The sequence below is a fragment of the Chanodichthys erythropterus genome, chromosome 9 (assembly GCF_024489055.1).
Source record: "Chanodichthys erythropterus isolate Z2021 chromosome 9, ASM2448905v1, whole genome shotgun sequence".
Lineage (NCBI taxonomy): Eukaryota > Metazoa > Chordata > Actinopteri > Cypriniformes > Xenocyprididae > Chanodichthys > Chanodichthys erythropterus.
The window spans coordinates 37,605,435-37,632,522 of NC_090229.1; the positions used below are offsets into that span (position 1 = coordinate 37,605,435).

A 27,088-nucleotide genomic window follows, 5' to 3' on the forward strand; every position below is an offset into this window, starting at 1 on the left:
CAGACTTTCTCTCCCACAGATAGTCACTGAGCAGCAGACGGGACAAAAAATTCAGATAGTGACGGCACTGGACTCCACCGTGCCCAAACAGCAATTTATCCTGGCAGCACCTGATGGCTCTTCAGCAGGCAAAGTCCTCCTGGCATCACCTGAGAGCACTAGTGCCAAACAGCTCATCTTTGCCACTGCTGACAGCCTGGTGCCCGGCCGAATTCAGGTATGAAGTCACAAATGCATGGGTGTTTCTTCAACTGTGGGCACATTTATGTATCAGCTCTTTTATTTTTATTTTACGGAGGTCACAATAAAACAGTTTTGTAAACTTGTTTTTTACCACCATCTTCATTTGGTTATGCTACTTTCCAAATACCTTTATTGTTTACATTTTATTGGTGAGCTCTTGACGCAGAATTTCAATAGTAAAATCCATCATAAGAAGCCGTATTGTTATATGCACAGTGCGGTTGGCCGTGGGGAATTTTTTTGTGTTTAGGCAGTGGTTATTTGCACTAAATGCAAATCATAATAGATGCTATCAATACTAAGGGTAAATAGCAACAAAAAGGGTTTTCTTTACACTCAATGCAGTGAAAATAGCAGTATTTTCTTTGCATTAAATGTAAATAGTTGTTAAATGCTATTTATACAGTTCAAATAGTGTATTGTAGTATATTATAAAACAGTGCAATAATAACAACATATTCAGTTTATTTATTTGATATTTATTAAAATCATAAATGGATACTGCTTGTCCATTAAAGGATTAGTTGACTTCAGAATTAAAATTTCCTGATAATTCACTCACCCCCATGTTATCCAAGATGTTCATGTCTTTCTTTCTTCAGTGGAAAAGAAATGAAGGTTTTTGAGGAAAACATTCCAGGATGTTTCTCCATATAGTGGACTTCACTGGGGTTCAACAGGTTGAAGGTCCAAATGTCAGTTTCAGTGCAGCTTCAAAGAGCTCTACATGATCTCAGACGAGGAATAAGAGTCTTATCTAGAGAAACCATCACTCATTTTCTAAAAAAATTTAAAAAATTATATACTTTTCAACCACAAATGCTCATCTTGCACTGCTCTGTGATGCGCCACGCATTACGTAATCACGTTGGAAAGGTCACTCGTGACGTAGACGGAAGTACCGATCCAGTGTTTACAAAGTGAACGTGCAAAAACTAAGTCAAACAAAAAACCTTTACAAAAAAAAAAAAGAGTCAAACAATGATGTCGGACGATTTTGAAGTTGGAGGTGAAAATGAGATGAGTTTTTTGGTGCATCGCAGAGCAGCACAAGACGAGCATTTGTGATTAAAAAGTATATTTTATTTATTTATTTATTTTTTTTAGAAAATGAGCAATGGTTTCTCTAGATAAGACTCTTATTCCTCGTCTGGGATCATGTAGAGCTCTTTGAAGCTGCACTGAAACTGACATTTGGACCTTCAACCTGTTGAACCCCAGTGAAGTCCACTATATGGAGAAAAATCCTGGAATGTTTTCCTCAAAAACCTTCATTTCTTTTTGACTGAAGAAAGAAAGACATGAACATCTTGGATAACATGGGGGTGAGTAAATTATCAGGAAATTTTAATTCTGAAGTCAACTAATCCTTTAAATACTTAATTCCTACTCTTCTACCCATTAGGCACTTTATTTCCACTTTTCAAATATTTTCATCATTTTTATTTAAAATAAACTGATATGTGATGGGAAAAGGGAGAAGAATGAGTTTGGAAAAACAGACTCACATCAAAAGTTAGCTAGTCTTACTCTTCACACCACTGATCCTGTTATCATTGGGATTTCTTTTGTAATTTTGTCTGGCTCACTCGGACAGTTGGTGGTCGGAGTTACTATAAATAGCATCTGCCAACAAAGCGGGACACTCCATTTTGATAATCTGGTCATTCATTTTTCATCCCCGTTTTATCCCCACTTCTGGTCAGACTGGATGCATTTCCCATTTCCGACAGTAGATGATGCAAGTTTCCCTACCAGCATACTAAGACATGCATTAAAGATTTTTTTCCAGAATGAAACAGTAAGTAATTGGATTAATATTATGTTATAATTTTAATCTAATGTTTATAAATGGCAGTTCAACATATTTACTAGCTATTGCCATCCTCAACATGAGGTCAGATTATCTATATCATCCATCACTCTTTCATGAAACAGATTTTCATTTTATCTTGTGTTACAGATTTTATTTTCAAACAGCGTAGTAAAATAGTGAGATGGAATGAAGATAATACAAATTTGTGGGGATAGATGGCTACATTTGAATAACTCATAAGGCTTGAAAATTGTATAAATAAATGTATAGTCAATAAGTTAATTGTTAAACATGTATTTTAATATAGTTCATTTAAATTAAACCATTTTTTTCTGTATGTTTACTGTTCACTTTATATGAGTTACACTGTATTTATGTCTACATTTCTGCATTAAAATTTCAATGATGACATTCTCTTTCAAAAATCCCCCCTCTGTTTTTTAACAAATCACACCCTGGTTTCATGTTTGAAACTATGATAATCTAAACAAAGAGTGAAATAATCATAAACCATTTCAATATTTATTGTGATATCAGCCTATATCACTTTTTTTTCTTTTTTTATTTCTTTTTTACCACAAACAATTTATCAATAATAAAGTTTTATCAAAAGTTAACTGGAATATAACAGTGTCATTAGAGAGCATGCATGATATGAGAGATGAGGGAAAATGGTTAATTTTCATTTGTGAGCAGAATATTTTTGTTGTGTGTCACTTCCAATCAAGCATCAATGCATAAAATGTTATGTGTGTGTATTTAAGGTACATATAATTCTACAGTTTGGAACAGTTTGTCATGGTTCAGGGAAGAAAAAAAGAGCTTTAAAAGAAGCAAAGTTTAATTATCAAGCAACTCACAGACTGAAACGAACTACAGTGGATATAAAAAAGTCTACACACACCCCTGTTAAAAAGTTTTTTTGTGATGTAAATAATAAAGCAAAGATAAATGCATGTTTAATATAAAAAATGGCAACCTATGCAATGCCACTGAAAACCAAAGTGAAACATTTCAGAGAGAAAAAAAAAAATCCCACTTTGAATAATAACTGCATAAGTGTTCACCCCATGAGCTAATACTTGGGGCCTGTTTATACCTGTTCACTTCATGTGTTTTTACTGATCAGATAGCTGTCTGATTTACCAAAACAAGAAAGCAAGATATATAAGCTGCATTTTTTTGATCATCAGCTCATTTCAAAATTAAAGACAATAGGAGAGAGCACGACATCAGCACTGGTAAGATCATTTAGCCTTGTTACTTTTAATGAAGATGTTTTGAGCGTCTGCGACTTTCAATTTCATATGCGGCAGTTTGCTGAAGAGATGCTCATCTGCACTGTCATATCTGATTATAACGTTATTTAGCTTATTTACATGTTTATTTATTAGCATTTTTGGGAGGAAATTGTATATTGCAAAAGACAATTGCAAAATTTGCATATGTAATTTCAACAACCAGATGCATTTAGACTTGTTTAGTTTTGTCTGGATTGCGTCCCAGACCAACTCCTGGTTTGAGTGATCAGATTTAAATCCGTCTCGAATGCGTTTCGGAGGGCAGATCTTTTCACGATCGGATAGTTATCTAATCTCTTGTGCATCTTCTATAAGATTTAGATCTGGGCCGTTCCAAAACGTTCATCTTTCCTTGCTGAAGCCTTTCTTTTGTTGATTTAGATGTGTTTTGCATCATTGTCATGCTGAAAGGTTTCAGCTTCATCTTTCACATCTTCAGCTTTTCTAGCAGACACCAGAAGGTTCCTTGCCAAAAATATATATACCAGGTGTACCAGTATACCCGGGTGTGTAGACTTTTTATATCCACTGTATTTCCCTGCTCAAAGCAGTCTGTATTCACTCCACTTTATGCGAGAGAAAAAACGCTTTGATTTTCTCAGAGTCTGCTCCTCACCGCAGGCAAAAATCACATGACTCCACACCACACCGCTCACAGACACTGGTTTATAACACTGGGAAAAGTGCCAGTCGCAGTGAAGATGCAAATGTTAAAATCATCTGCTTTATTGGGATGCTGCTTGCCTGAACAAATTAGAGGATCAGAGCTAACTGTTGTGAAAATTGTTCATATATTAAATAATCATGTGCTAATGACTGCTGTTTGGATAATCCAGTGATTTGTCATGAACACAAAGCAAAAGTCAATGTTATTCATGACTGAATTAAAATCTGTGACCGTTTTTTGTCACATTATATATTTTCCGTATTATTCCATTATTCTCACATGGAAATAGAGTACAATCTGTACTTGATGACAAAGGTTTCTTGTTCATTTTTTAACTCATCATCGTCATCATCTGTGCCCAGGGTTGATCTGTGGGTCTGTAATTGTGCTGTAAAAATCCTAACCCTGAATGCCAAGTAAGTAATCCTTCTGCCTTTTCTTGTAGTTTGTGACAGATGCAGTGTCAGTGGAGAGGCTTCTGGGTAAAGGGGCAGACATGAGCCGAGCCCAGCCTATAGAATACTGCGTGGTGTGTGGAGATAAAGCCTCAGGTACAAACACATTCAGTGTGAACACTACCAGTGCATTACATTCACAACACTACATATGAAAGAGGTTTATCATATTGGTCTGATTCTGACTCAGACCGTCTGATGCTGAATTTGCATTTCACTGCATTGCAAGCCTAGATTAATTGTAGAGACCATGGATGCCAATCATTTCTGTTATCTACTTAACAGTAACGATGCTTTTGGGAAACGCGGCCCAGACCAGTTCTGCTAACAATTTCACTTTATACCGAGAAACAATGTTGTATTTGCAAGTTTTCGTGCCGCTGCAAAGAGTGTTTCAGAGAAAGAGCTAATCATTGGATTGGGCAAGTATGTGAGGTTCATACATTGTTTGTGAGACCTAGTAAACTGTCCTTGATCATACATGCTCTCAGATGTCTGATTTCAGGTGTAAGACAATAAAGATTTACATCACGCCTCTAAAGGTGATGTGAAAACTGAAGGAGGTTTTGTTGGTCACTACATGGCAATACCTAGTGTGCATTGCTGATGATTTAGTGGCAAAACAAGGAATCATTGTTGTTTTAATCAAACTTTAAGGGAGTCTGGGACCAGGGAAAAAGGAGTTAGAAACCCTACACTGTAAAAGAAAATTAAGTAAAATTTACTTAATTTTCTCTTGCAAGTTTTTGCACACATATTTTTTAAAGTTAATTTCAAATATGGAATTAAAGTAAGTCTACTTAGCTAAGATAAGTTGAATAAACAAAGTAAAATAAGTAATTTTAACTTGGCCTGTAAAAAGTTGAGTAATTTCTACTTTGCTTAAGTTTCTTTTGCAATTCATTTTACTCAAACAATATAACACTGAATTAAACCATGCTTTTAAAGTGTATGCTTTACTTAAAAACATATATAAGTAAATGATACAATAGATATCTACGTATTAGAAGTAACGCGGCAGACCTCAGTACTTGGTACACAATACGCAATGACGTAACTTTCGATGGATCGTTTTTGAGTGTGAATGTTGCATTTTGAGTAGAAAATGAACTCCAAATATCACAAAATGGCAAGTTACTAAACATAACCACAAAAGCAATGATAAAACAGTGTAAAAACAGCTGGAAAACAGCAAAGGCCCAGTGCATGATGAGAACACCAGTATCAGAAAAGTTGAGTAGTTTCACTTAATTTTATAATTTTGATATTTACTCTTTAATTTCTACAAGCATAAATTGAGTACTAATATAGAATTTACTTAGTTTTTTTTTTTATTCTTGCCTGAACTAACTTTTTCATATAAAAATTACATTTGTTTTTTTTTTTTCTGTAGTACTTCACCATAAAGTCATTTTTTACAGTGTGCTCTGCTTCAGGTGCTTTTGTTCACCTGGATCTTCTAGTTTACTGATTGATTTGACTATAACTAAGAAAGTTTTTACATGTGAGTTGGTGATTGTATTATGTATTGGTTTGGTTGGCTATGGGATCCGCAATTCGGACTTTATAACTTGCAATTCCAACTTTTTTTTCTCATAATTGCAAGATATAAACTTGCAATTGCGAGTTATAAAGTCAGAATTGTGTGATTTAAAAACTTGCAATTGTTTAAATCTCGCAATTATGAGGAAAAAAGTCAGAATTGTGAGAGAAATTCGCAATTACCTTTTTTAGTTTTTTATTTAGTGGCGGAAACAAGCTTCAAAAGATTTGTGAAATTCTAAATTATAGTAATTCTTTTGTTTCTGCAAGTTTTGTCTGCTCACCAAGATTGCATTTATTTAATTTAAAATACAGTAATATTGTGAAATATTATTACAGTTTAAAATAACTGTTTTCTATTGGAATATAATATAAAATGTAATTTATTTCTGTGTTGGAAAAGCTGAATTTTCAGCATCATTAATCCAGTCTTCAGTGTCACATGATCCTTCAGAAATCATTCTAATATGCTGATTTGCTGCTCAATAAACATTTATTATTATTATCAATGTTGAAAACAGTTGTCAGGATTCCTTGATAAATAGAAAGTTCAAAAGAACAGCATTTATCTGAAATACAAAGCTTTTAATAACAATAAAATGTAAAATGTAACAATATACACTACCGTTCAAAAGTTTGGGGTCAGTAAGAATTTTTATTTTTATTTTTTTGAGAAGAAATTAAAGAAATTAATATTTTCAGCAAGGATGCATTAAATCAATCAAAAGTGACAGTAAAGACATTTATAATGTAACAAAAGATTATATTTTAAATAAACGCTGTTCTTTTGAACTTTCTATTCATCAAAGAATCCTGAAAAAAAAATATTGTGCACAAATATTTTGTACATCTGTGCACAATAAATGTTTCTTGAGCATCAAATCATCATATCAGAATGATTTCTGAAGGATCATGTGACACTGAAGACTGGAGTAATGATGCAGAAAATTCAGCTTTGATCACAGGAATAAATTACATTTACAAATATTTTCAAATAGAAAACAGTTAATTTAAATTGTAATAATTTTTCACAATATTACTGATTTTACTGTATTTTTAATTAAGTAAATGCAGACAAAACTTCTTTTAAAGACATTAAAAAATCTCACCAATCCCAAACTTTTGAGCGGTAGTGTATATTTAAAAATAACACATTATCACCTTATCCAACAAGTTATGATCTTAATTCTTTACTATATATATATCTTTTCTATACAACCCTTCTCCAGTCGCTTTGCCATGATGCTCCAAACCTTCATGCATACGTCTCTCTCATCTCTGTGTGGGTTTGTGTGTTTGAAGGGAGGCATTATGGGGCAGTCAGCTGTGAAGGTTGTAAGGGCTTCTTCAAGCGAAGTGTGCGCAAGAGTCTGACATACAGCTGCCGCAGTAACCAGGACTGTGTGGTCAACAAACACCATCGCAACCGCTGCCAGTTCTGCCGTCTCAGGAAATGTTTGGAGATGGGCATGAAGATGGAATGTGAGTGTTTAAAAACCAATTCAGACCACATGATCATGTGCCTGAGAGCACAAAGCTTGAACATTTTAACCATCAAAATTGTGCTGGAGCTCATCTGAGAGATCCGCTCTCAGAACTGGCTAAACAATAATGTGATGGCTATGATACTACACAGCCTTCCCACAAACAAACATAGTACTTCCCAATTCTTGGAGGTTTTTCGAGCATGTTATTATCATGTAGAAATAAATGATGACCATTGTGGTGCAATAATACATTTTAAAGAGCACCCTTTTCAGAGTCTTTTGTGCTGCTTGAATGTTCAAAACACATTATTTAGTTTAGTTCCTGTCTCTATGAAGCCCCTCCTTCTGAAAAGCACAATGTGCTCTGATTGGTCAGCTGGAGCAGTGTGTTGTGATTGGTCACCCCTTTATTCTGCATATGAATTATTTAAATGAGGAATATTGTGATGTGTTCGTTCCCAGAAGAAAACTCAAGACTACAATGGAGGCGTTTCAGGAGTTCAGAAACACTGACACTGATATAATGTTTCATGATTGCACAGTCAAATAATTTAGAAGCCTGAAGCTTCTGACGATGTGTTATATATTCTCCCCATAGCTGTACAGAGTGAGAGGAAACCCATCGATCTTCCCAGAGAAAAACCTGCCAACTGCGCAGCATCCACTGAAAAAATCTACATCAGGAAAGACCTGCGAAGTCCCCTCATCGCAACACCAACCTTTATCACTGAGAAAGACGCTTCACGGTGAGACTGAAATCACATTCGCAAACAATCTGTGTGCTGTACATGGTGTCTACACCCAGAGATTTAGCTTCAAAACAAAGCTTCAGATCATTCAGATTTAATGTAGTACTTCAATACAGCATATTCATTCACAGTAGGTTTATTTATTCTACAAACCTGATTCCAAAAAAGTTGGGACATTATACAAATTGTGAATAAAAAAGGAATGCAATAATTTACAAATCTCATAAACTTATATTTTATTCACAATAGAATATAGATTACATATCAAATGTTGAAAGTGAGACATTTTGAAATGTCATGCCAAATATTGGCTCATTTTGGTTTTCATGAGAGCTACACATTCCAAAAAAGTTGGGACAGGTAGCAATAAGAGGCCGGAAAAGTTAAATGTACATATAAGGAACAGCTGGAGGACCAATTTGGAACTTATTAGGTCAATTGGCAACATGATTGGGTATAAAAAGAGCCTCTCAGAGTGGCAGTGTCTCTCAAAAGTCAAGATGGGCAGAGGATCACCAATTCCCCCAATGCTGCGGCCAAAAATAGTGGAGAAATATCAGAAAGGAGTTTCTCAGAGAAAAATTGCAAAAAGTTTGAAGTTATCATCATCTACAGTGCATAATATCATCCAAAGATTCAGAGAATCTGGAACAATCTCTGTGCGTAAGGGTCAAGGCCGGAAAACCATACTGGATGCCTGTGATCTTCGGGCCCTTAGACGGCACTGCATCACATACAGGAATGCTACTGTAATGGAAATCACAACATGGGCTCAGGAATACTTCCAGAAAACATTGTCGGTGAACACAATCCACCGTGCCATTCACCGTTGCCGGCTAAAACTCTATAGGTCAAAAAAGAAGCCATATCTAAACATGATCCAGAAGCGCAGGCGTTTTCTCTGGGCCAAGACTCATTTAAAATGGACTGTGGCAAAGTGGAAAACTGTTCTGTGGTCAGACGAATCAAAATTTGAAGATCTTTTTGTAAATCTGGGACGCCATATCATCCGGACTAAAGAGGACAAGGACATATCAAGTTGTTATCAGCGCTCAGTTCAGAAGCCTGCATCTCTGATGGTATGGGGTTGCATGAGTGCGTGTGGCATGGGCAGCTTACACATCTGGAAAGGCACCATCAATGCTGAAAGGTATATCCAAGTTCTAGAACAACATATGCTCCCATCCAGACGTCGTCTCTTTCAGGGAAGACCTTGCATTTTCCAACATGACAATGCCAGACCACATACTGCATCAAGTACAACATAATGGCTGTGTAGAAGAAGGATCCGGGTACTGAAATGGCCAGCCTGCAGTCCAGATCTTTCACCCACAGAAAACATTTGGTGCATCATAAAGAGGAAGATGCAACAAAGAAGACCTAAGACAGTTGAGCAACTAGAAGCCTGTATTAGACAAGAATGGGACAACATTCCTATTCCTAAACTTGAGCAACTTGTCTCCTCAGTCCCCAGACGTTTGCAGACTGTTATAAAAAGAAGAGGGGATGCCACACAGTGGGAAACATGGCCTTATCCCAACTTTTTTGAGATGTGTTGATGCCAAGAAATTTAAAATCAACTTATTTTTCCCTTAAAATGATACATTTTCTCAGTTTAAACATTTGATATGTCATCTATGTTGTATTCTGAATAAAATATTGACATTTTAAAACTTCCACATCATTGCATTCTGTTTGTATTCACAATTTGTACAGTGTCCCAACTTTTTTGGAATCGGGTTTGTAGTTTTAAGTTTTAGTTGATTGACTTTTGGATTAAGGCATCTGCTAAATCAGTACATGTTTTTTGATCATGACTTAATCCTCTGTGCAGGTCCAGGCTGTTGGACTCTGGGATGCTTGTCAACATCCAACAACCCTTAATACAGGCTGATGGCACATTACTATTAGCAACTGACAAAGTAAAAACTTCTACATAACTGTGTCTGTCAGCCTTTTCTTTTGTGTTTTGTGTAGTCCAGTCCAAGCAGAGTTTGTAAAAACTTTGAGGTTGTTTTAGATTTGGGTTTGAAATACCATTATTTTAATTAAAACTTTTAACTCGTGTCTCACATGTCATTAAATTTGTTATTTGTCAGATTCATTTAAACAGTAAATGAAATCTCATGATAATAGGCATTAACTATAAAAAAAAAAATAGTTAAGAAGCTTTGGTTTTTATTGATGTGAATTGTTTCCTTTATTATAATTTTACATATTATAAACATTCAGAGGATCTGTAGCTTTATGTTTTGTTTTGTTTTTTACACTAAAATATAAAAGATGTTATTTGTTCACCAGGCAGAGTCAGGACAGGGTGATCTGGGGACGCTGGCTAATGTGGTTACGTCATTAGCTAACCTGAACGACTCGCTTAGTAATGGAGAAACGACAGACGATCAGATGGAGGAATCACCCAGTGAAATCACACGGTGTGTCAATAATGCTGACAATACATTATGGTATTACTAAGAAATAAGTCACTGTCATTGTTTACTCACCCTCATGTAGTTCCAAACCCACATGGAACATAAAAATGATAGAAAAACATTCACATAAATATTTACCATGCAACAAAAAGAAAATGGAAACATCTTATTTTTGAATATTCCTTAAATAAAGCTGTTGCATGGCTTCTAAAGATAAGGAATATGTCACATGGACTGCTTTTATGATACTTGTTGCTGTTATTATTTTTAGGAGATTGAAAGTCAGATTCAAGTTCATTGCATATAAAAGAGAAGCCTGAACATTCTATAAAATTTCTTCTTTTGTCTTCCTATGGACTTTTTATGTAATTGTAAATGATAGTAATTGTTTTCCCTGGAAGAACATGAAACATTATTTCTAAATATACTTATTCGCTTAACAAATATTAGATTATCACATATCACATTATTCAACATGTTATCACCTTGATTTTTTACTATATTAATCTTCAACATTTACATTTTTTTATACACTCTTACTCCAGTTCCTTTGCCGTTCCTTGTCTTCCTACAGTTTTGGACTGACATAAAATACCACAGAGCTGCCATTAAAACCAGGTGAAAATGCATTATTTTTTGTCATTGTTTCTGAGTGTGATGTGTTTGGTGTTGCAGTGCCTTTGACACGCTGGCTAAAGCGCTGAACCCCAGTGAGGCGGCGGAGGGGCGGAGCTTGTCGGAGGTGGACGGGGTGGGTGGAGCTACGATACAGGTGATCAGCAGGGATCAGATCACACCGCTCATAGAAGTCGAGGGACCTCTGCTTACAGACACACACGTCAGCTTTAAGGTGTGTACACGGCATGCTCACACTCTTGCAAACGGTCAACATAAAATTAACAAAAGGTTAGATTTCGATAACTTTGCAACTACATGTCAACTAACTCTCATTTAGAGTATTAGTCAACTATTAGGGTTTGGGTTAGTAGAATAAGTTGACTAGTAGTTGAAAAGTTACTTGTAGGCAGTTGAAGGTCTGTTGGGAGCAACAAAATAAAGTGTTCGCAGATATTAAGATATTATACTCTAATGACTGCTAGTTGACATGTATGTGCAAACTGGCTTATAGTTAGTAGAATGTTTATGGTGGATTATCGAATTAAAGTGTTACAAAAAAAAACCTGTTCCAGATCTTTGACACATTATTCAAGAAAAAAAAAGTCAGGGTATATTTCTACAGGTCTCAAATAGTCTAAATTCGACCATTATGCAAATGAAGGTTTTAAATCAGAGCAGAAAGTCTTAAAGTCATAAAGTCATGGCATTAAATGTTGCATGCTTATCAAAAAATCTTCCTCAGTGTTTTTGTCCTGTTTTTCAATACAAACATCTTTAAATCAAGATACATTTACTTGAGATGCAAATGTAAAATCAAGTCTTGAAAAACTGAACGAAATGAAGTGAGTTTCTGCTTGAAAAAGTTATGAGTTATGAAAACTTCCCTTTGAATTAAGCAGAGCCCCCTGACAGATATTTGTTCGTGTTTTAATCATAAACTCACTTCATTTTGATCAATTTCACAGAAAACAAGACTTCATTTTGTATGTTGTTTTGTATTTCCAATAAATGTGTCTTGATTTGAGAATCTTTAGACATTTGCACTGAAAAACAAGAGAAAAATTTCATTGCATTTTGCACAATATATGACAATAAAGACTTTCTGTTTTTACTCACATCAAACTTGTATCTTTTCACCATAAATAGATCTGTGATTTTTTTCATTGCACCATTTTTGTGTTCCTAACAAAACATGCACATTTAAAAAAAAAACGCACAAATGCAAATGCAATTTCATATTTTTATTCAAGAATATTATTTGTGCTTGAGCTTAAGTGGCTCCTTTTTTACTATATCATGTCACCAGCTTTAGAAAATACATGTTGTTTCTCTATAGACATTTACAATTAGAGAACATAAAATAGGTCTTTAAAAAGCCTTACATTTACCTTCATAAAACCTGCAGAAACTATTATTAAAATTCATAAAAATACATCTTTATAATCATTCATCAATATGTGACCAGCTTTGCTTTTCTTCTGACACCACCTATAGGCGGCACAGACTATTGATAGTGCTAACCAAAGTGATTTAGCAATTGTTTTATGCTGTTATTGTAGATAATGCACCCTACCCCCCAAAAAACCTTCCAGGACTCTTATTTAGTTGGTTAGCATTAATGTAATAAAGTTGAGGTTGATAAAGAAGTGTCACACAATGTGATGGTGCTGTAGAATCCACATTCTTGTCAAAAAGTCTCCTCAAAAGTGGGTTTCTGGACACAGTTAATCATCACAATCCACTGCAATTCACATTCAGATCTGACTTCACTTTTTCACCATCCAGTCAATACCTGATGGAAAAAAATCAAGTCTTGTCCTACATTGTTTTTTTTTGTTTTTTTTTTATGAGTTTTGAATGCTATTTTATGTTGAGTTTAGTAATGCATGTGGGTTACAGAAGGATTTAGCATAAAGTGTGGTGTTAGTATAGTCATTTTTCAGTATTCCTTATATATATTTCACTTGAATAATATTGATATTGGTTACTATAGGATATAATATTGGTGGCTTAAAAGATAATATCCATTCAATATATTATATCAATTTAAAAGTATTTGACACTATCGAATGAGAATGCAGAACAAGTGAATTCGGTTGAGCTGATTAATGACTATTTTAAGATTTTCTAAGATAAAAATACAGATATTTCACTTTTGCATTTCTAAATAATGAAGATGATTTTATAAAGTGTGTTTGATTATTCTCTCTCTGCAGCTGACGATGCCAAGCCCAATGCCTGAGTATCTGAATGTGCATTATATCTGCGAGTCTGCGTCACGCCTTCTCTTCCTCTCCATGCACTGGGCGCGCTCTATCCCAGCATTCCTTGCTCTTGGGTGAGATTTCTATTGCAGGGTTTCTCTCTATACTCTATATGTGTGCTATCTCTCAAGAAGAGTGTGTCATTTTTCTCTCTCTGTGTGTGTGTGTAGGCAGGAGTGTAACACGGCTCTGGTACGAGCTTGCTGGAATGAGTTGTTTATTCTGGGTCTGGCGCAGTGCGCTCAGATCATGAGCCTGTCCACCATTCTCGCTGCCATCGTCAATCATCTGCAGTCCAGTATCCAGGACGGTATGGTTTACTGAAGCATCAAGCCTGACATCCAAAGTGTTTACAGAGTGAACTTTGTGCTGGAGACTAGAGATATTACACAATAAAACAGTTTTAGGCACAAAACAAGTTATATTTTTAGGATGTTCTGCCTCAGTGGTCTAGCAGCGCTCGTCAGTGTCTAAATGATTGAGATAACCAATCAGATCAAAGAAGGAGGGCTTACTGTTACTCAGAAGACGAGAGTAAATAAGTAACTTAACATTTAATATTTGATGACTGTTTTACAAAAGAAATCTTCAACAGCTGACAGTAATATCTAGTGGTGCAAGCTAGTCAACATCTTTTTTTAAATTTAGCCATTTCAAATTTTGTTTCATTAACATTAAAGCTGAAATAAAAATGAACAAAATTCCATTATTGAGAAAGTTAATAGAAATCAGTAAAAAACAAATAATTTTTTGTTGCAGTTTTAGTAACGTCAACAGCCAAAATCATTTTGATTTGAACATTCGCCCTACATAATTAATTTTTTTTTATAGAATTACATTAATCAAGAGCAAAGAAATCGTAAATCAAGAGAAACACAATTTTGTTATGCAGATCACAAGTAATATGTTTGAGTAAATCAGTCTGTGCTTTCCTATTTTTTCAGGGCAATTATAATTTGTAACTAGATGAAAAGAGAAACTTTGAAGTTGGCTTGAGAAATGTTTGAAGAAGTTATTCAATTATCACATTGCTTGCATGTTATATTATATTGCAACATATTCAGGCTTCCCACTCGTCCTGGAAAACCTTGAAAACCTGGAAAATTTATGACAGATTTTCCAGTCCTGGAAAACACACCGAAAATTAGAGAAAATGTAAAATGTCCTGGAAAATCTTGTTGTTGTCCTGGAAAATTATTTTTTTAAAGTTCTTGGATTTTTCTTAACAAGTAATAAACAAAGAGTTTATTCCTGGCCTAAAACAATGACCATTAGTTGCAGAAAGTGTGTCATGTGACTCGCGTTGCACTGCATCCAGTGTAGACAGTATCACTGATTATAATGGGTTCTATTATCATTTGATGCGTCGCATCGCACCTCTGGTGTCTGGTGTAGACACGGTGTTATATTCTTAGTAAACAGCGACAACTTCATTGCAGATAAGACACAAACCGGCTTTGCATTCACAAAACTAGGTAGGATGAATGCTAAGTCCATTCTTCTTTGTATGCCCTATTTCCACTGTCAACTTCCCTCTTTAGACTCTTTGATAGTGCCATTTTCTCACCAGCTAGCTTAAATGTTAACATCACTCTGCATACGATGTAAAAGCGTACCTCCAGCATGCAAACAATCTAAAATAAATTCAGTTTAGTACATGAGGATGCCAAAGAATAATTCTGATAAAAGTAGGCTACGTCAAATAATTATTACAATAAGTTAGGCTCCTTTGTGTTCAAGCAAATTAAAGTGAGTCACATTTATTATTCACAATATGGAAAGAGGAAATAAAACATTCATGACTCAAACATGCCATTAATGGGCTTATTCATGTCCTCTTTTATTTTTATTTTAATTCCTCTTATTTATTTTTATCCATTAAAACAACAGAGAGAAATATATGTCTACCTCAGATTTAACGTTTGATCTGTACATCAGCATCGGGCAATAACGTTATAATCTTGTTCACTGGAGAGAAAGCTGCTTACATGTAGCCTACGCAGGGAAAGTAACCATAAAGACACTGAATTAAGCATAAATGCAGCTTTTGTGTTTTTATCAGCTTTCTGCATTTATACTGGCCTTGATAATCATCACACATTCACTTACACTTGCTCTATTTCTGTAAATCCGTTTTTATGAATGAATGAATGACTTACTCTTTGTAAACAGCCGCTAGCGGCACCTGCTGGTGAAGACGACTAACAGCAGATGGAGATCATGCATCGGCACTCTACCGCTTTTCCTGCAGTTCCCCGTATGCGAAATGTTGAATTTTCTGCCGAATTTGAACCACTGAATTTGTGGAAGCGAATTTGTAAAGCGAAATAAAATGGACTGAAAATTGCTAGTTGAATTTTATAGGTTGTATTTTTAAACAGAATGAATATTTTGGAAGTGAAATCTGAAAGGAGAATATAAATTATTTAATTTTTAATAATGAAAAAAAAAATTTAATATTGAAATATTTTTAATTGAAATATTCACAGCTTAAATGTATAACCATGTTGAATTTCAGCCCATAAAAATGCAAGCCTTAAAAATACAATGCATCTAAATGCAAGCACAGCTAATGTAATGCATGTTTTTTTTTCTTTTTTTTCACTTAGTGCAATTCAACAAGCTTTTTATTTCAAAAACATTTGGCATTAAATTACTTCCATAAATAAGTTTGGCTCCATTGTGTTCAAGCAAATTTAAATGAGACACATTTATTATTCACAATATGGAAAGAGGAAATAAAACATGCATATCTCAAACATGCCATTAATGGGCTTATTCAAGTCCTCTTTTATTTTTATTTTAAGTCCTTTTATTTATTTTGTCCATTCCTCATCTCCCACATGTGTTTTAGCAAGGTGGATTGTGTTGCAAGTTGGTGAATAAAGATACTTGACAGGTTATGTGTCACTACTCCACTTTATTAATTTATCCAGTGTAAAACCCGGACACCGCCACACAAATGTGGTTTTTTGTTAATGACTGTACAGGATTTAACACAGAGTAACAGCTCAATACCAGTTAGAAAAGACACTGAAACAGTCTGTCACATGCAATTCTAGCCACATTTTTCATCAATTTAATTTAAATTATCTTTTGACTAAGTTCTGGCCCGTCATCTCTTTGGCCCGATGCCAAACTTAATTCAGAAATTAAATTAATGAAATAAAAGAAATAAAAAGTTAATGCACCTACTGCAGTTGAAATGGTAAATTTTGCCGCACAGTTCAAACATTTACACTTTCTAAATATTTTCAAGGAATATGTTTCTTTACACTCACTCAAAAAAATGAACTTTCACTGTTGTTAGTTTCACTCAAACCAGATTATTGTTGACATAACTAACTTTGCAGTGGATCCGTAGTTCCCAGCATGCTTTGCAAGGGACTGCATTAGGAGAGTAAATTTAGGGATTAAAGTGTTATTTTATGTGTTTTTCAGTAAAGGGAGAGATGTTGTTAGTTTATGTTAGTGTTTAATGTTCAGTTATGTTGGACATTTAGAGTAGTTTCTGTAATGTTTTTGAATTTTGTGGTTACCATCATGCAGAAGAGTGTTGCCTGTGTTTAGGCTGTGAGCGCTCATATACTTATGTTTATAGGATTAAATTCCTGCACTCATTTGATTGAGTCTGTTCAATTAGTTATTTTTTGAATGCATTTTGGGGTTGCATTCTGATATGTTGTATCCGTTTTATTTAAATCATTATTAAAAAAAATCAACATATTATTAAGTAAACTGCACATTTAAATATTATGTAACAGTGACGTTCAAATGATTTGTATTTACTCAAAGAAATTTTGTCAGCTTTACTTGAATTCTTTTGTTCATTCAACTAAATAGTTTTTTGTACAAATTACTCAATATTGTTGCGTGGAACCACTTGACACTTATTTTTTTAAGTAAATCCAACAATTAATTTTTTTGAGTGCTGTTTTCAAATGTACAAATAGACCAAATATTTGGCACATTTAACGCGTCATAATAAATGGGTATAATGGATACAAATGGTTAGTGTGTATAAAGGGTTAGTTCACCCAAAAATGAAATTTCTGTCATTAATTACTCACCCTCATGTGGTTCCACACCTGTAAGCCCTTCGTTCATCTTCAGAACACAAATTAAGATATTTTTGATGACAGAATGCTGTCAGATTTCCTTCCATTAGCTGCCTTTGTAACTGAAACTTTGATGCTTTATAAAGAGATCAGAAAACTAATCCATATAATTCAAGCGGTTTAGTCCAAATTTTCTGAAGACAATCGATCGTTTGGTATGATGAAGAGATTTTATTTAGGCTTTTACTCTCATGTAAACATTGATCAGCAAACATTAGCAGAAGCTCAACCTAACCTGAATAACGCACAAGAACAAACATCTTCCGGAAGCTCAAACATGCTGCTTAACACATAAGAATGAACCTCATTGCACGTTTGAGCTTCAGGAAGAGGCTTGTTCTTGTGCGTTATTCAGGTTAGGTTGAGCTTCTGCTTATGTTCATAATTAATGACAGAAATTTCATTTTGGGGTGAACTAACCCTTTAAGACACGTCTATGATCTCCAGCATCAAAAATTGTTGGTGTAAGTTACCTCTGTTAATATGTTGATGGAACTGAAGCGTTGTCATTGGCTTTCATGAACTAACAGCTGATCTCCTCTCAGTAGACAAGCTATCGAGTGAACGCATTAAACTAGTCATGGAGCACATATGGAAGCTGCAGGAGTTCTGCAACAGCATGGCAAAGCTACAGACAGATGGATATGAATACGCCTACTTAAAAGCTATTGTCCTCTTCAGTCCAGGTACATGTGCTGCTCACAGCTTCACACAACCCTTAAATTCCTTCAGGAAGGCCAGAATGTTGCATTTGAAACAGTTATAATACACTTATAATCTCACAACTGACCAATTTCTTCACAAGATCATCCAGGTTTGAGCAGCTGTAGCCAGATTGAAAAGTTCCAGGAAAAAGCGCAGATGGAGCTCCAGGACTATGTGCAAAAGACCTATCCTGAAGATACCTACAGGTCTGCAACATATTAAAGTGATATTCTGGGTGAAATGCATCTTATCTCTGTCAAAAGCATTTGTGTCATGCTGTCAGTTACCACATGGATTTTAAAGTGCCCCAATTATGCTACTTCAAAGGCTCCTAATGTTGTTTCAGCATCCAAGGTCAAAAACACAGAAATTTCTCATCAACTCTCATGAGGTATGTTGTTAAGGGAAGGAGGCGGTGAACATTTCAACACTTTAATCATATCAAAATAAACAAACACCAATACTAAAGTAAAAGCGACTGCCGCACACACATAAACAAAACATAACGTAAAGCCCAGGCCTGGTCCTCTCTCGTCCTTCACTGTCATCGCTCTTCCTTCTGTGTTCCCGAAGCTCCTGAGAAACTCGAGACTGGTGCGGTGCGCATGTGACGCTCATTAACACTCGCGCTACTCAAGATGACAAGTACTCTGTTTATCTGCACTTTGATCTTTAAAACTTTGCAGACCTTTTACTTTCACAAACAGCTTTATTACACACTACATGAAAGGTTGAAATCTTAAAATGCATAATGGGGCACTTTAGCATTTTTGCAGTGGGAATTCAGAATGCACTTCACACCCGTTTGCATCTACAGTCAAACCAAAAATTATTCAGACATTTTTTGTATATTTTTACTAGTGGGTGCAGGTGACTATAGTTCAATATATATAGTAATATATAGTAAACTGTGGCATATTATACCCAAAAATCCTACCAGTAAAATTGATAAAAAATTTGGAACCAAAAATTATTCTGACACTTTGACCTGACCATGTTTTTCTTAAAGGTGCCCTCAAATGAAAAATTTATCTTGGCATAGTCAATTAACAAGATTTCAGTACATGGAAATGACATACAGTGAGTCAGACTAAGTAAGCAAGCAAGAACAACAGCGAAAAATGGCAGATGGAGCAATAATAACTGACATCATCCATGATATCATGATATTTTTAGTGATATTTGTAAATTGTCTTTCTAAATGTTTCATTAGCATGTTGCTAATGTACTGTTAAATGTGTTTAAAGTTACCAACGTTTCTTACTGTATTCACGGAGACGAGACTGTTGTTATTTTCATTAATAAACACTTGCAGTGTGTATAATTCATAAACACAACTTCATTCTTTATAAATCTCTCCAACAGTGTGTAATGTTAGCTTTAGCCACGGAGCACTATCAAACTCATTCAGAATCAAATGTAAACCATATAACAGTATACAATACTCACATAATCTGCCGCATACATGCAGTATGCATGACGAACACTTTGTAAAGATCCATTTGAGGGTTATATTAGCTGTGTGAACTTTGTTTATGCAATGTTCAATGCAAGCGAGAGCTCCGTGGGCGTGGAGCATGAGAATTAAAGGGCCAGTAGCCCTGAATCGGCTCATTTATAATGATGCCCCAAAATAGGCAGTTAAAAAAATGAATTAAAAAAAATCTATGGGGTATTTTGAGCTGAAACTTCACAGACACATTCAGGGGACACCTTAGACTTATATTACATCTTTTTTTTAAAAGTTCTAGGGCACCTTTAAGTGTTATCTGACATAATTAAGATTTTCTGACGCAGTTTAACTCTGAAATCTCATCATATTTTATTACCATTTTTAAACTATAATGAATAAACTGTATTTATTAATGAATGAAATGTTCAAGGTGTCTGAATACATTTTGCTTTGACTGTATACCCATAATAACAGGTCCTGTGCCATCTGGGAAAGTGCTGTTGAGATGCTAATGATTTGCTTGTTGCTGGTATTTAGACCACCTTGGACTTGAGTGTCCATAAAGTATCGTTTCCATAAAGCAAACCTCACCCAGAGGAAATGCACTGGTAATACACTGGTAATTGTAAGTATATTTATCTAATCATTATTTTTTTCTTTGTTTTGCAATTTTTGAATGTGGTTACTGACAACATGCCTCATTTGCTCTTCACAGAATCGAGGTTGTATTTCATTTATAGGTTGCGTCTGTAATAATCTGGATACATTTGAAGCATTTTAAAAACCCCTCTGTTTTGACCTTTCGTCCACACTGAGACTGAGCTTTTTGAAGATGCTGTTTGTAGTGTGGTCCGTAAAATCAATATATAAATCTGTAATTGGACACGCACACGCAACATTTTTCCAGCACTTCAAATGTTATTTTTAATGTGATGACCACAAACATTATCTGTTCACCCTTTTGAGATTGTCCCCAATTGTAAAAGCAAACAGTTTAAGATGTAGGAAATCCAACATTTGATAGAAAACACTTTAATTTAAGAATAAAAAAGATATTAATGACCACTATAACCAGCAGAGGGCGGCAGAGTAGCATTTATTGGCTCGTATTAGCTATTTCCTGCAATAGATTTTCACTCAGTTTTCAAATGTATCTGGATTAATGTAGACACAGCCTCAGGAGTTTGTTAATTGGCTTAATTTGTTAATATGCTCTCATTAATTGATTGATGTGGCAGGTTGGCTCGGATCCTGTTGCGTTTACCAGCGCTGCGGTCGATGAGTTCCAATATAACTGAGGAGCTGTTTTTCACCGGCCTTATCGGCAACGTACCGATCGACAGTATCATCCCATATATCCTTAAAATGGAGACTGCAGACTACAACAGCCAAATGACAGGCCCGGCTGTGTGAGACTGAAGTCATGCAGCTCCCATCATCCCTCACGCTGACTCAAATATATCACATTATATTGAACCGACCAACAAGCTCTACCTCAAGAGGAGCTGCAACAGTGAAAGCCTTTCAGTATGTGACCGTTACCCTAGAAACATTGTGTTGTAGTTTACAGAAAGATGCATTATGGGACTTTGAGTTCCAAAGACATTTGCCTGAAAAATGCCTTTCTTTTTTTAAACCATAATTTAAAAACATTTGAGCACTTCATGATGATTCCAATGGATACAATCCAAGACATTTTAAACCTCCAAATTCTCTCAATTCAATTCTTTATAACGTATGAGGACAATATCTACAGCATTGAACGATCCTTTCTCATGGAAGATGCGATCTTTGATCGAATGTAACAGCTGATATCAAGACAGTCTCTGGATCCCTGAATATTCTCCAATGAAAACATGTCCGGGTCACATTTTTGAATTCCATTCGGATCTGGTTTAAAACTTCTCCCTGATAATGCAGTTATTGATATGAATGGGAATATTCTGTTTCCACAGCTCATTATTGCCGTCATGACAATCAGCTTCTCCTCAATATCCTTTATTTATTATTTCATTGAGTCTAACTCTAAAGTCCATACACATGTAGAAGATCTGATCTGCTTGATTTCAAAAATCATCTGTTATTGAATGACATATTTTGATCTGTATCTTTATAGCATTCGACCGCTGCTGCAATGTACAAAAGGTGTCGTTTCAGATGTAATATATGCACAACCATGATGGTTTAATGAACTTAGATTACTAACATGCTTTAATTTGCAGATCTGTGCACAGTTAGACTTTTGTACATTTCATCGTCATTTCAAAACAACAGAATGTCTCATTTTGTCCCAGTTTCGGCAACTGACAACATGCACTTATTTAACAGGATATTCACCTAGGCTATATTTATTTGGGTTTAAAATTAGTAGCTTGAAGAAAAGTAAATACACTTCCAGACTATGTTGGGCTGACACATTATTCATTAGCATTGATTTTTATGTCCAAACTAACTATAAAATGATAAACCTCTCACACTCACTGTAACATGGTAAAGCATGTCAAGTCAGTGAATGTTTAATCATTAATGAAGCATTCGAATGCTCAGTTTCAATTCTCATCACAAACTGTAAGATCTGCTCAAAATGAGCCTCATTTATTTGGAAACCTTCAAACTCACAAAACTGGTGGTTTTGCATTTCCTGCATTCCTCTGAACATGTTTGAGTCTAAATAAATTTTTTGTGAATCATGGAAAAAGACATTATTATAAAGCGATTGCTGTTGAATTGATGCCCATTGACAGATACATATATAAAGTATATTTAAGAGATTATATTCAGTTTGCAAATGAGTGTACAAACATTGACATCAACTTTAATCATCAGCAATGTCAAAATTAATCTTTATAGCAGTTGCTCAAACCCTGTCTAACAGTTCTGACCTTGAGAGAGTTTCTGTTTCCCGTAAGGTTTATTGTTTTTACAGTTCAACCCTACTTGGTTTTATTGTCCAAAAACCCCCCCCAAAAAAACGTATTTATTGTTTGAAAAGCATGACCCCATACAAACTGTTCTTTTATTTGCTTTTAACACTGGCAGATAACTGTTTTAAACTAAATTGTGTATGTATTTTAAGATGCCTAAAGTTTTTGGTTTCAATCCGTCTGTGACTGGTTTATAGGTGTTGTAATGCCATGTTGTGATTCTGTTTTCATCTGTCTGTGAGACGATAAGAAAAGCTGTGCATGAACTAGCTTATAAATTTTATTAAATTATATACTGATGTGGAGTATAAATATTGTGGCTTGAGAAAAAAAATGTATATTCACCAATTAATTTTAGAATGTATTCAGACCTTTTTATTTTGTTTTATTACATTTTGTTATGCTGCAGGCTTGCGCTAAAAACCTCAGAACAAGTGACAAAGATAAACCCAGATTTGTGATAGCATTTGAAAAGAAAAAAAAGAAAAGAAACTGAAATATCACATTAACATAAATATTCAGACCCTTTGCTGTGACATTTGAAATGTATCCCAGGTCTATCCCATTTTCTCTGGAATATCCTTGAAATGTTTCTACAGTTTGATTGGAGTCCACCTGTAAAAATTCAGTTTTTTCATGATTTGAAAAAAGACACACTAGGCTGGAGCTAAATTAAGACGGCCCTCCAGGAGCAGGGTTGGACATTGGTAAATAAGTACATGAAGTGAAAGAAAAAAACAGTGGTTCCAAAAATGACCATTTAAAGGGTTAGTGCACCCAAAAATGACATTTCTGTCATTAATTACTCTCCCTCATATCGTTACACACCTGTAAGACCTTCGTTCATCTTCAGAACACAAATTAAGATATTTTTGATGAAATCTGAGAGATATATGACTCGTCTATAGACGGCAATATAATCAACACTTTCAAGGTCCAGAAAGCTTGAACCACTGCAGTCATGTTGTTTTTAGTACCTTTCTGGGCCTTTATGTGCCTTTATGGACAATTTTCATCTCCTGTTTGATCCATATTTATAATGGTAAAAAAAGTATTTAAAAAAAATCTTTATGGCAGTCTTTACTGTACATATTGCACTAAACTGGGAGTTTGACCTTACTCAGCTAAGCATACAGTATACATAGCACAATACAGAATATATATGTGAATAAATGCAATTTTGACCTTTTGACTATTATTAATCACTAACGAATATTTTTAGGAAGACATAGTGTGCATTTGTTGCACAAAGATGCAGGGAAAAGGCAAAACAACGAGACGAGAAGTGCAGAAGTGGTACATATTCACTGCCTGCTACAGAAACAGCATCACTGGCAACAAAGCTCTGCCTGCAAGTTGTAGGATGTGAGCTTATTCCCTCCCTCCAGGACATCTACACCAGTCAGTGTGTGAGGAAAGATCATCATGGTCTGCTCTCTCTGCTGTCCTCAGGCAGACGGTCCAGCAGCACCTGAGTGACAGCTTTATCTCTCAGGCTGCTGAACACTCAGAACTGATACATCTGATGCAAAGGTATACAAAGTATACTGTAGTGTTATAAATGTACATTCATTTAAAAAAAAAAATTTAAACTTTTGAACAAGATGAAGATGCCACAATTTTTCTTATTTTGTTTAAATATCATTGTTTTTCATTTAGTACTGCCCTTCGGAAGCAACAGAAGATACTTGCATGTTTCCCAGAAGAAAAATTAAGTACATTTTACCTTGATCTTCAAATTCAAAAGTTTTCACCCCCCGGCTCTCAATGCATCGTGTTTCCTTCTGGAGCATCAGTGAATGTTTGAACCTTTTTTAATAGTTGAGTTTGAGTCCTTCGGTTGTCCTCAGTGTGAAAAGACGGATCTCAAAATCATACAGTCACTGCTGGAAAGGGTTCAAATATGCAGAAGATGCTGGAAAATCAAAGAATCTGCAGGATCTGGAGGATTTTTCTGAAGAACAGAGCTCAGTTTAACTGATCAGGACAAACAAGAGACTCATGAACAACCATCACAAAACAGTCGTGGATCATCAGGTAACCACACTAAGATCCAAGGGTTCCCAAACTTTTGAACAGGGTTTTAATAAATTCAGCTATTTCTTTGTCTTGTGGACCATATGTAAACATCTTTTAAATATCTTACTCAGGACAGTACTAAACAAAAAATAACATGCATTTTGTATGATCTCTCTTGTTTTGTTAAAAATTTGCATTTTCACAGATTCTGAAAGGGGTTCCCAAACTTTCGATCCCCACTGTACACTTCAATATCACAAATCAAGCATGCAGTTAGTCCCTACACAGGCATATACTTAAAGTGTACTAAGTATACTAGAAGTTGTTCCAATTTAGCACACAAAAGTACACTAAATATACTTAAAGTTGTGTTTTAATACAACTTAATTACAACTAAAATATACTTAGTACAAAATTAGTTGTTTCAAAATAGCAAAGTTAACTGATCATTAACACACTTGAAATATAATTAGTCTTGCTGCAAGTATACTTGGCATACTTATTTTTAGGGTTATCTGACCAGCCTTCTGGCAAACTTTCATTCTCCAGGTTAAGTCACAGCAACTGCGCCAAAGCAGAAACATGAATCTCTATTAATACACTTCTTCATTTCCACATACACAAAACACAAACGACCTTTAACTTCTGATTTGAGAAGCCTGACTGGGCTTCATGTTGCCAAACCATTAATAAACATCATATGCTGCTTTATCTCTGGCTCTTTGCTTCACAGTAGTACTCAATAATGAAACAAGTGCTCTATGTAGTAAACGCAGGACAAATATATAATATTTTGATTTAACACTTATGGGTACTGAGATATTCTGTGTTTATTAAATATTCTATACATAGGATTTTTTTTTTTTTTTCCCTCCTCTCCTCCATCTCCCCTACGCTATATCTGGGTACCTGTAATAAGTAAACATCCTCTAAACAGATGGAATAACAAGCATGGCACAAATCGCTCTCTATAATAATCAAGACATTTCTTCCACACACCTCTCAAAACAGTCCAAAGCATCATCACATTTCATTGCCACCACTGGTCGACAGGAGGGGGGGAATGGGGTAGGATTCCTTCTTCCCCGCCCCCAGGAACGATCATAAATAGCCCAATCAATGCCAAACCCCATAATCAGGGGCGTCACTAGGCCCTTTTTAGGGGGGCTGAAGCCCCCCTAAACTTCTGCCCAGCCCCCCTAAAAAAATATTTGATTAATAAACTTTTGATCGCTTCAGTCCCCTTTAAAAAAAACTCATTTGAAACGGCGGCAAGCTGCGTCAAGTTTCGGCTCCTCCCCTTATCTGAGTCTGCTTGGATTTAGCGCATTTTTCAATCTGCAGGGGCGCCGAGCAGAGCGAACATCAGAGAGCACAAGGTGTGTGTCGCGTGTGCGTGCATTTATTGATAGATTGCTAATGCTATGATATTACATCTGCATCGGTGCAGTTCTTTGTCATAAATGCATTGCAGTTTACATAATGTAATGTTACTGGAGCATTGGGAGCACACGGGACGGCTCGGTTTCTCATCCAATACAAATACGTTTCGCTGCGTTCACCTTCAGCCCTTGTGTGATAACGTTAGTTGTTTTTTATTCCTACAAAAATGAAGTGATTAACACCCATGAAAACATACTTTAGACAGTGGTGGACAGTAACTAAGTATTTTACTTCGTTACAGTACTTAAGTACATTTTTCAAGTATCTGTACTTTACTTCAGTATTTTTTATTTTTAGCAACTTTTACTTTTACTTCACTACATTCCAAAGCATAAGATCGTACTTTTTACTCCACTACATTTCATAAAACATGTCGTTACTCATTATTTTAAATGGAAGAAATTATGACATGCTCAGAGACGTTTCGTGCACGAACTGATTCTTTTCAATCATCCTGTTAAATCGGTTCACAAATCACATCAACAATTCATTCGCGAATTGGACTGATCGTATTGCAGCTGTTATCGAGTCAACAAGTTACTGATTCAATGATCCGTTCAAAGCGACTCTCCAGTAAATGAATTTAAAAATCTGAAAATTAGCCAAGAACTGGGGGATCCTCTGAGTGCGTACATGTCTGATGGTGAAAAGTAAGTCAGCCTACTAATGTTGAATTTTAGGATTAATTATTGTAACTGAAAATCATATTTAGGTCACAACTTTCAGTTGTTTTTGAACTAAATCTGCTGTAAAGGGCGATCTGTTTAAGCCCACTGACAAGTACACATCAATGTGTCTACAGATCGCGATTTCGATTCAAACAGATCAAATCACATTTTAAAACTAACTTGGTGC

At 35.3% G+C, this 27,088-nt stretch overlaps 1 protein-coding gene across 3 annotated transcripts in view; it reads left to right on the top strand.

The window, feature by feature from the left end:
* Positions 1-23,218, top strand: part of nr2c2 (nuclear receptor subfamily 2, group C, member 2) — a 33,506-nt gene extending 10,288 nt beyond the window's left edge. Inside the window, exons 1-13 of one of the 3 annotated variants that reach the window (XM_067395524.1) lie at positions 82-217; positions 1,950-2,044; positions 4,473-4,578; positions 7,327-7,506; positions 8,110-8,257; positions 10,095-10,182; positions 10,562-10,692; positions 11,365-11,539; positions 13,524-13,645; positions 13,742-13,881; positions 18,235-18,375; positions 18,495-18,600; positions 21,086-23,218. In XM_067395524.1, the coding sequence (XP_067251625.1) occupies positions 1,955-2,044; positions 4,473-4,578; positions 7,327-7,506; positions 8,110-8,257; positions 10,095-10,182; positions 10,562-10,692; positions 11,365-11,539; positions 13,524-13,645; positions 13,742-13,881; positions 18,235-18,375; positions 18,495-18,600; positions 21,086-21,260 (1,602 nt within the window). In that variant the 5' untranslated portion in view covers positions 82-217; positions 1,950-1,954 and the 3' untranslated portion in view covers positions 21,261-23,218. Of the gene's footprint in view, positions 1-19; positions 218-1,949; positions 2,045-4,472; positions 4,579-7,326; positions 7,507-8,109; positions 8,258-10,094; positions 10,183-10,561; positions 10,693-11,364; positions 11,540-13,523; positions 13,646-13,741; positions 13,882-18,234; positions 18,376-18,494; positions 18,601-21,085 lie in introns of those variants that run through there. The other 2 variants (XM_067395522.1, XM_067395523.1) reach the window with 2 other exon arrangements.
* The last annotated feature ends 3,870 nt before the right edge of the window (positions 23,219-27,088 follow it).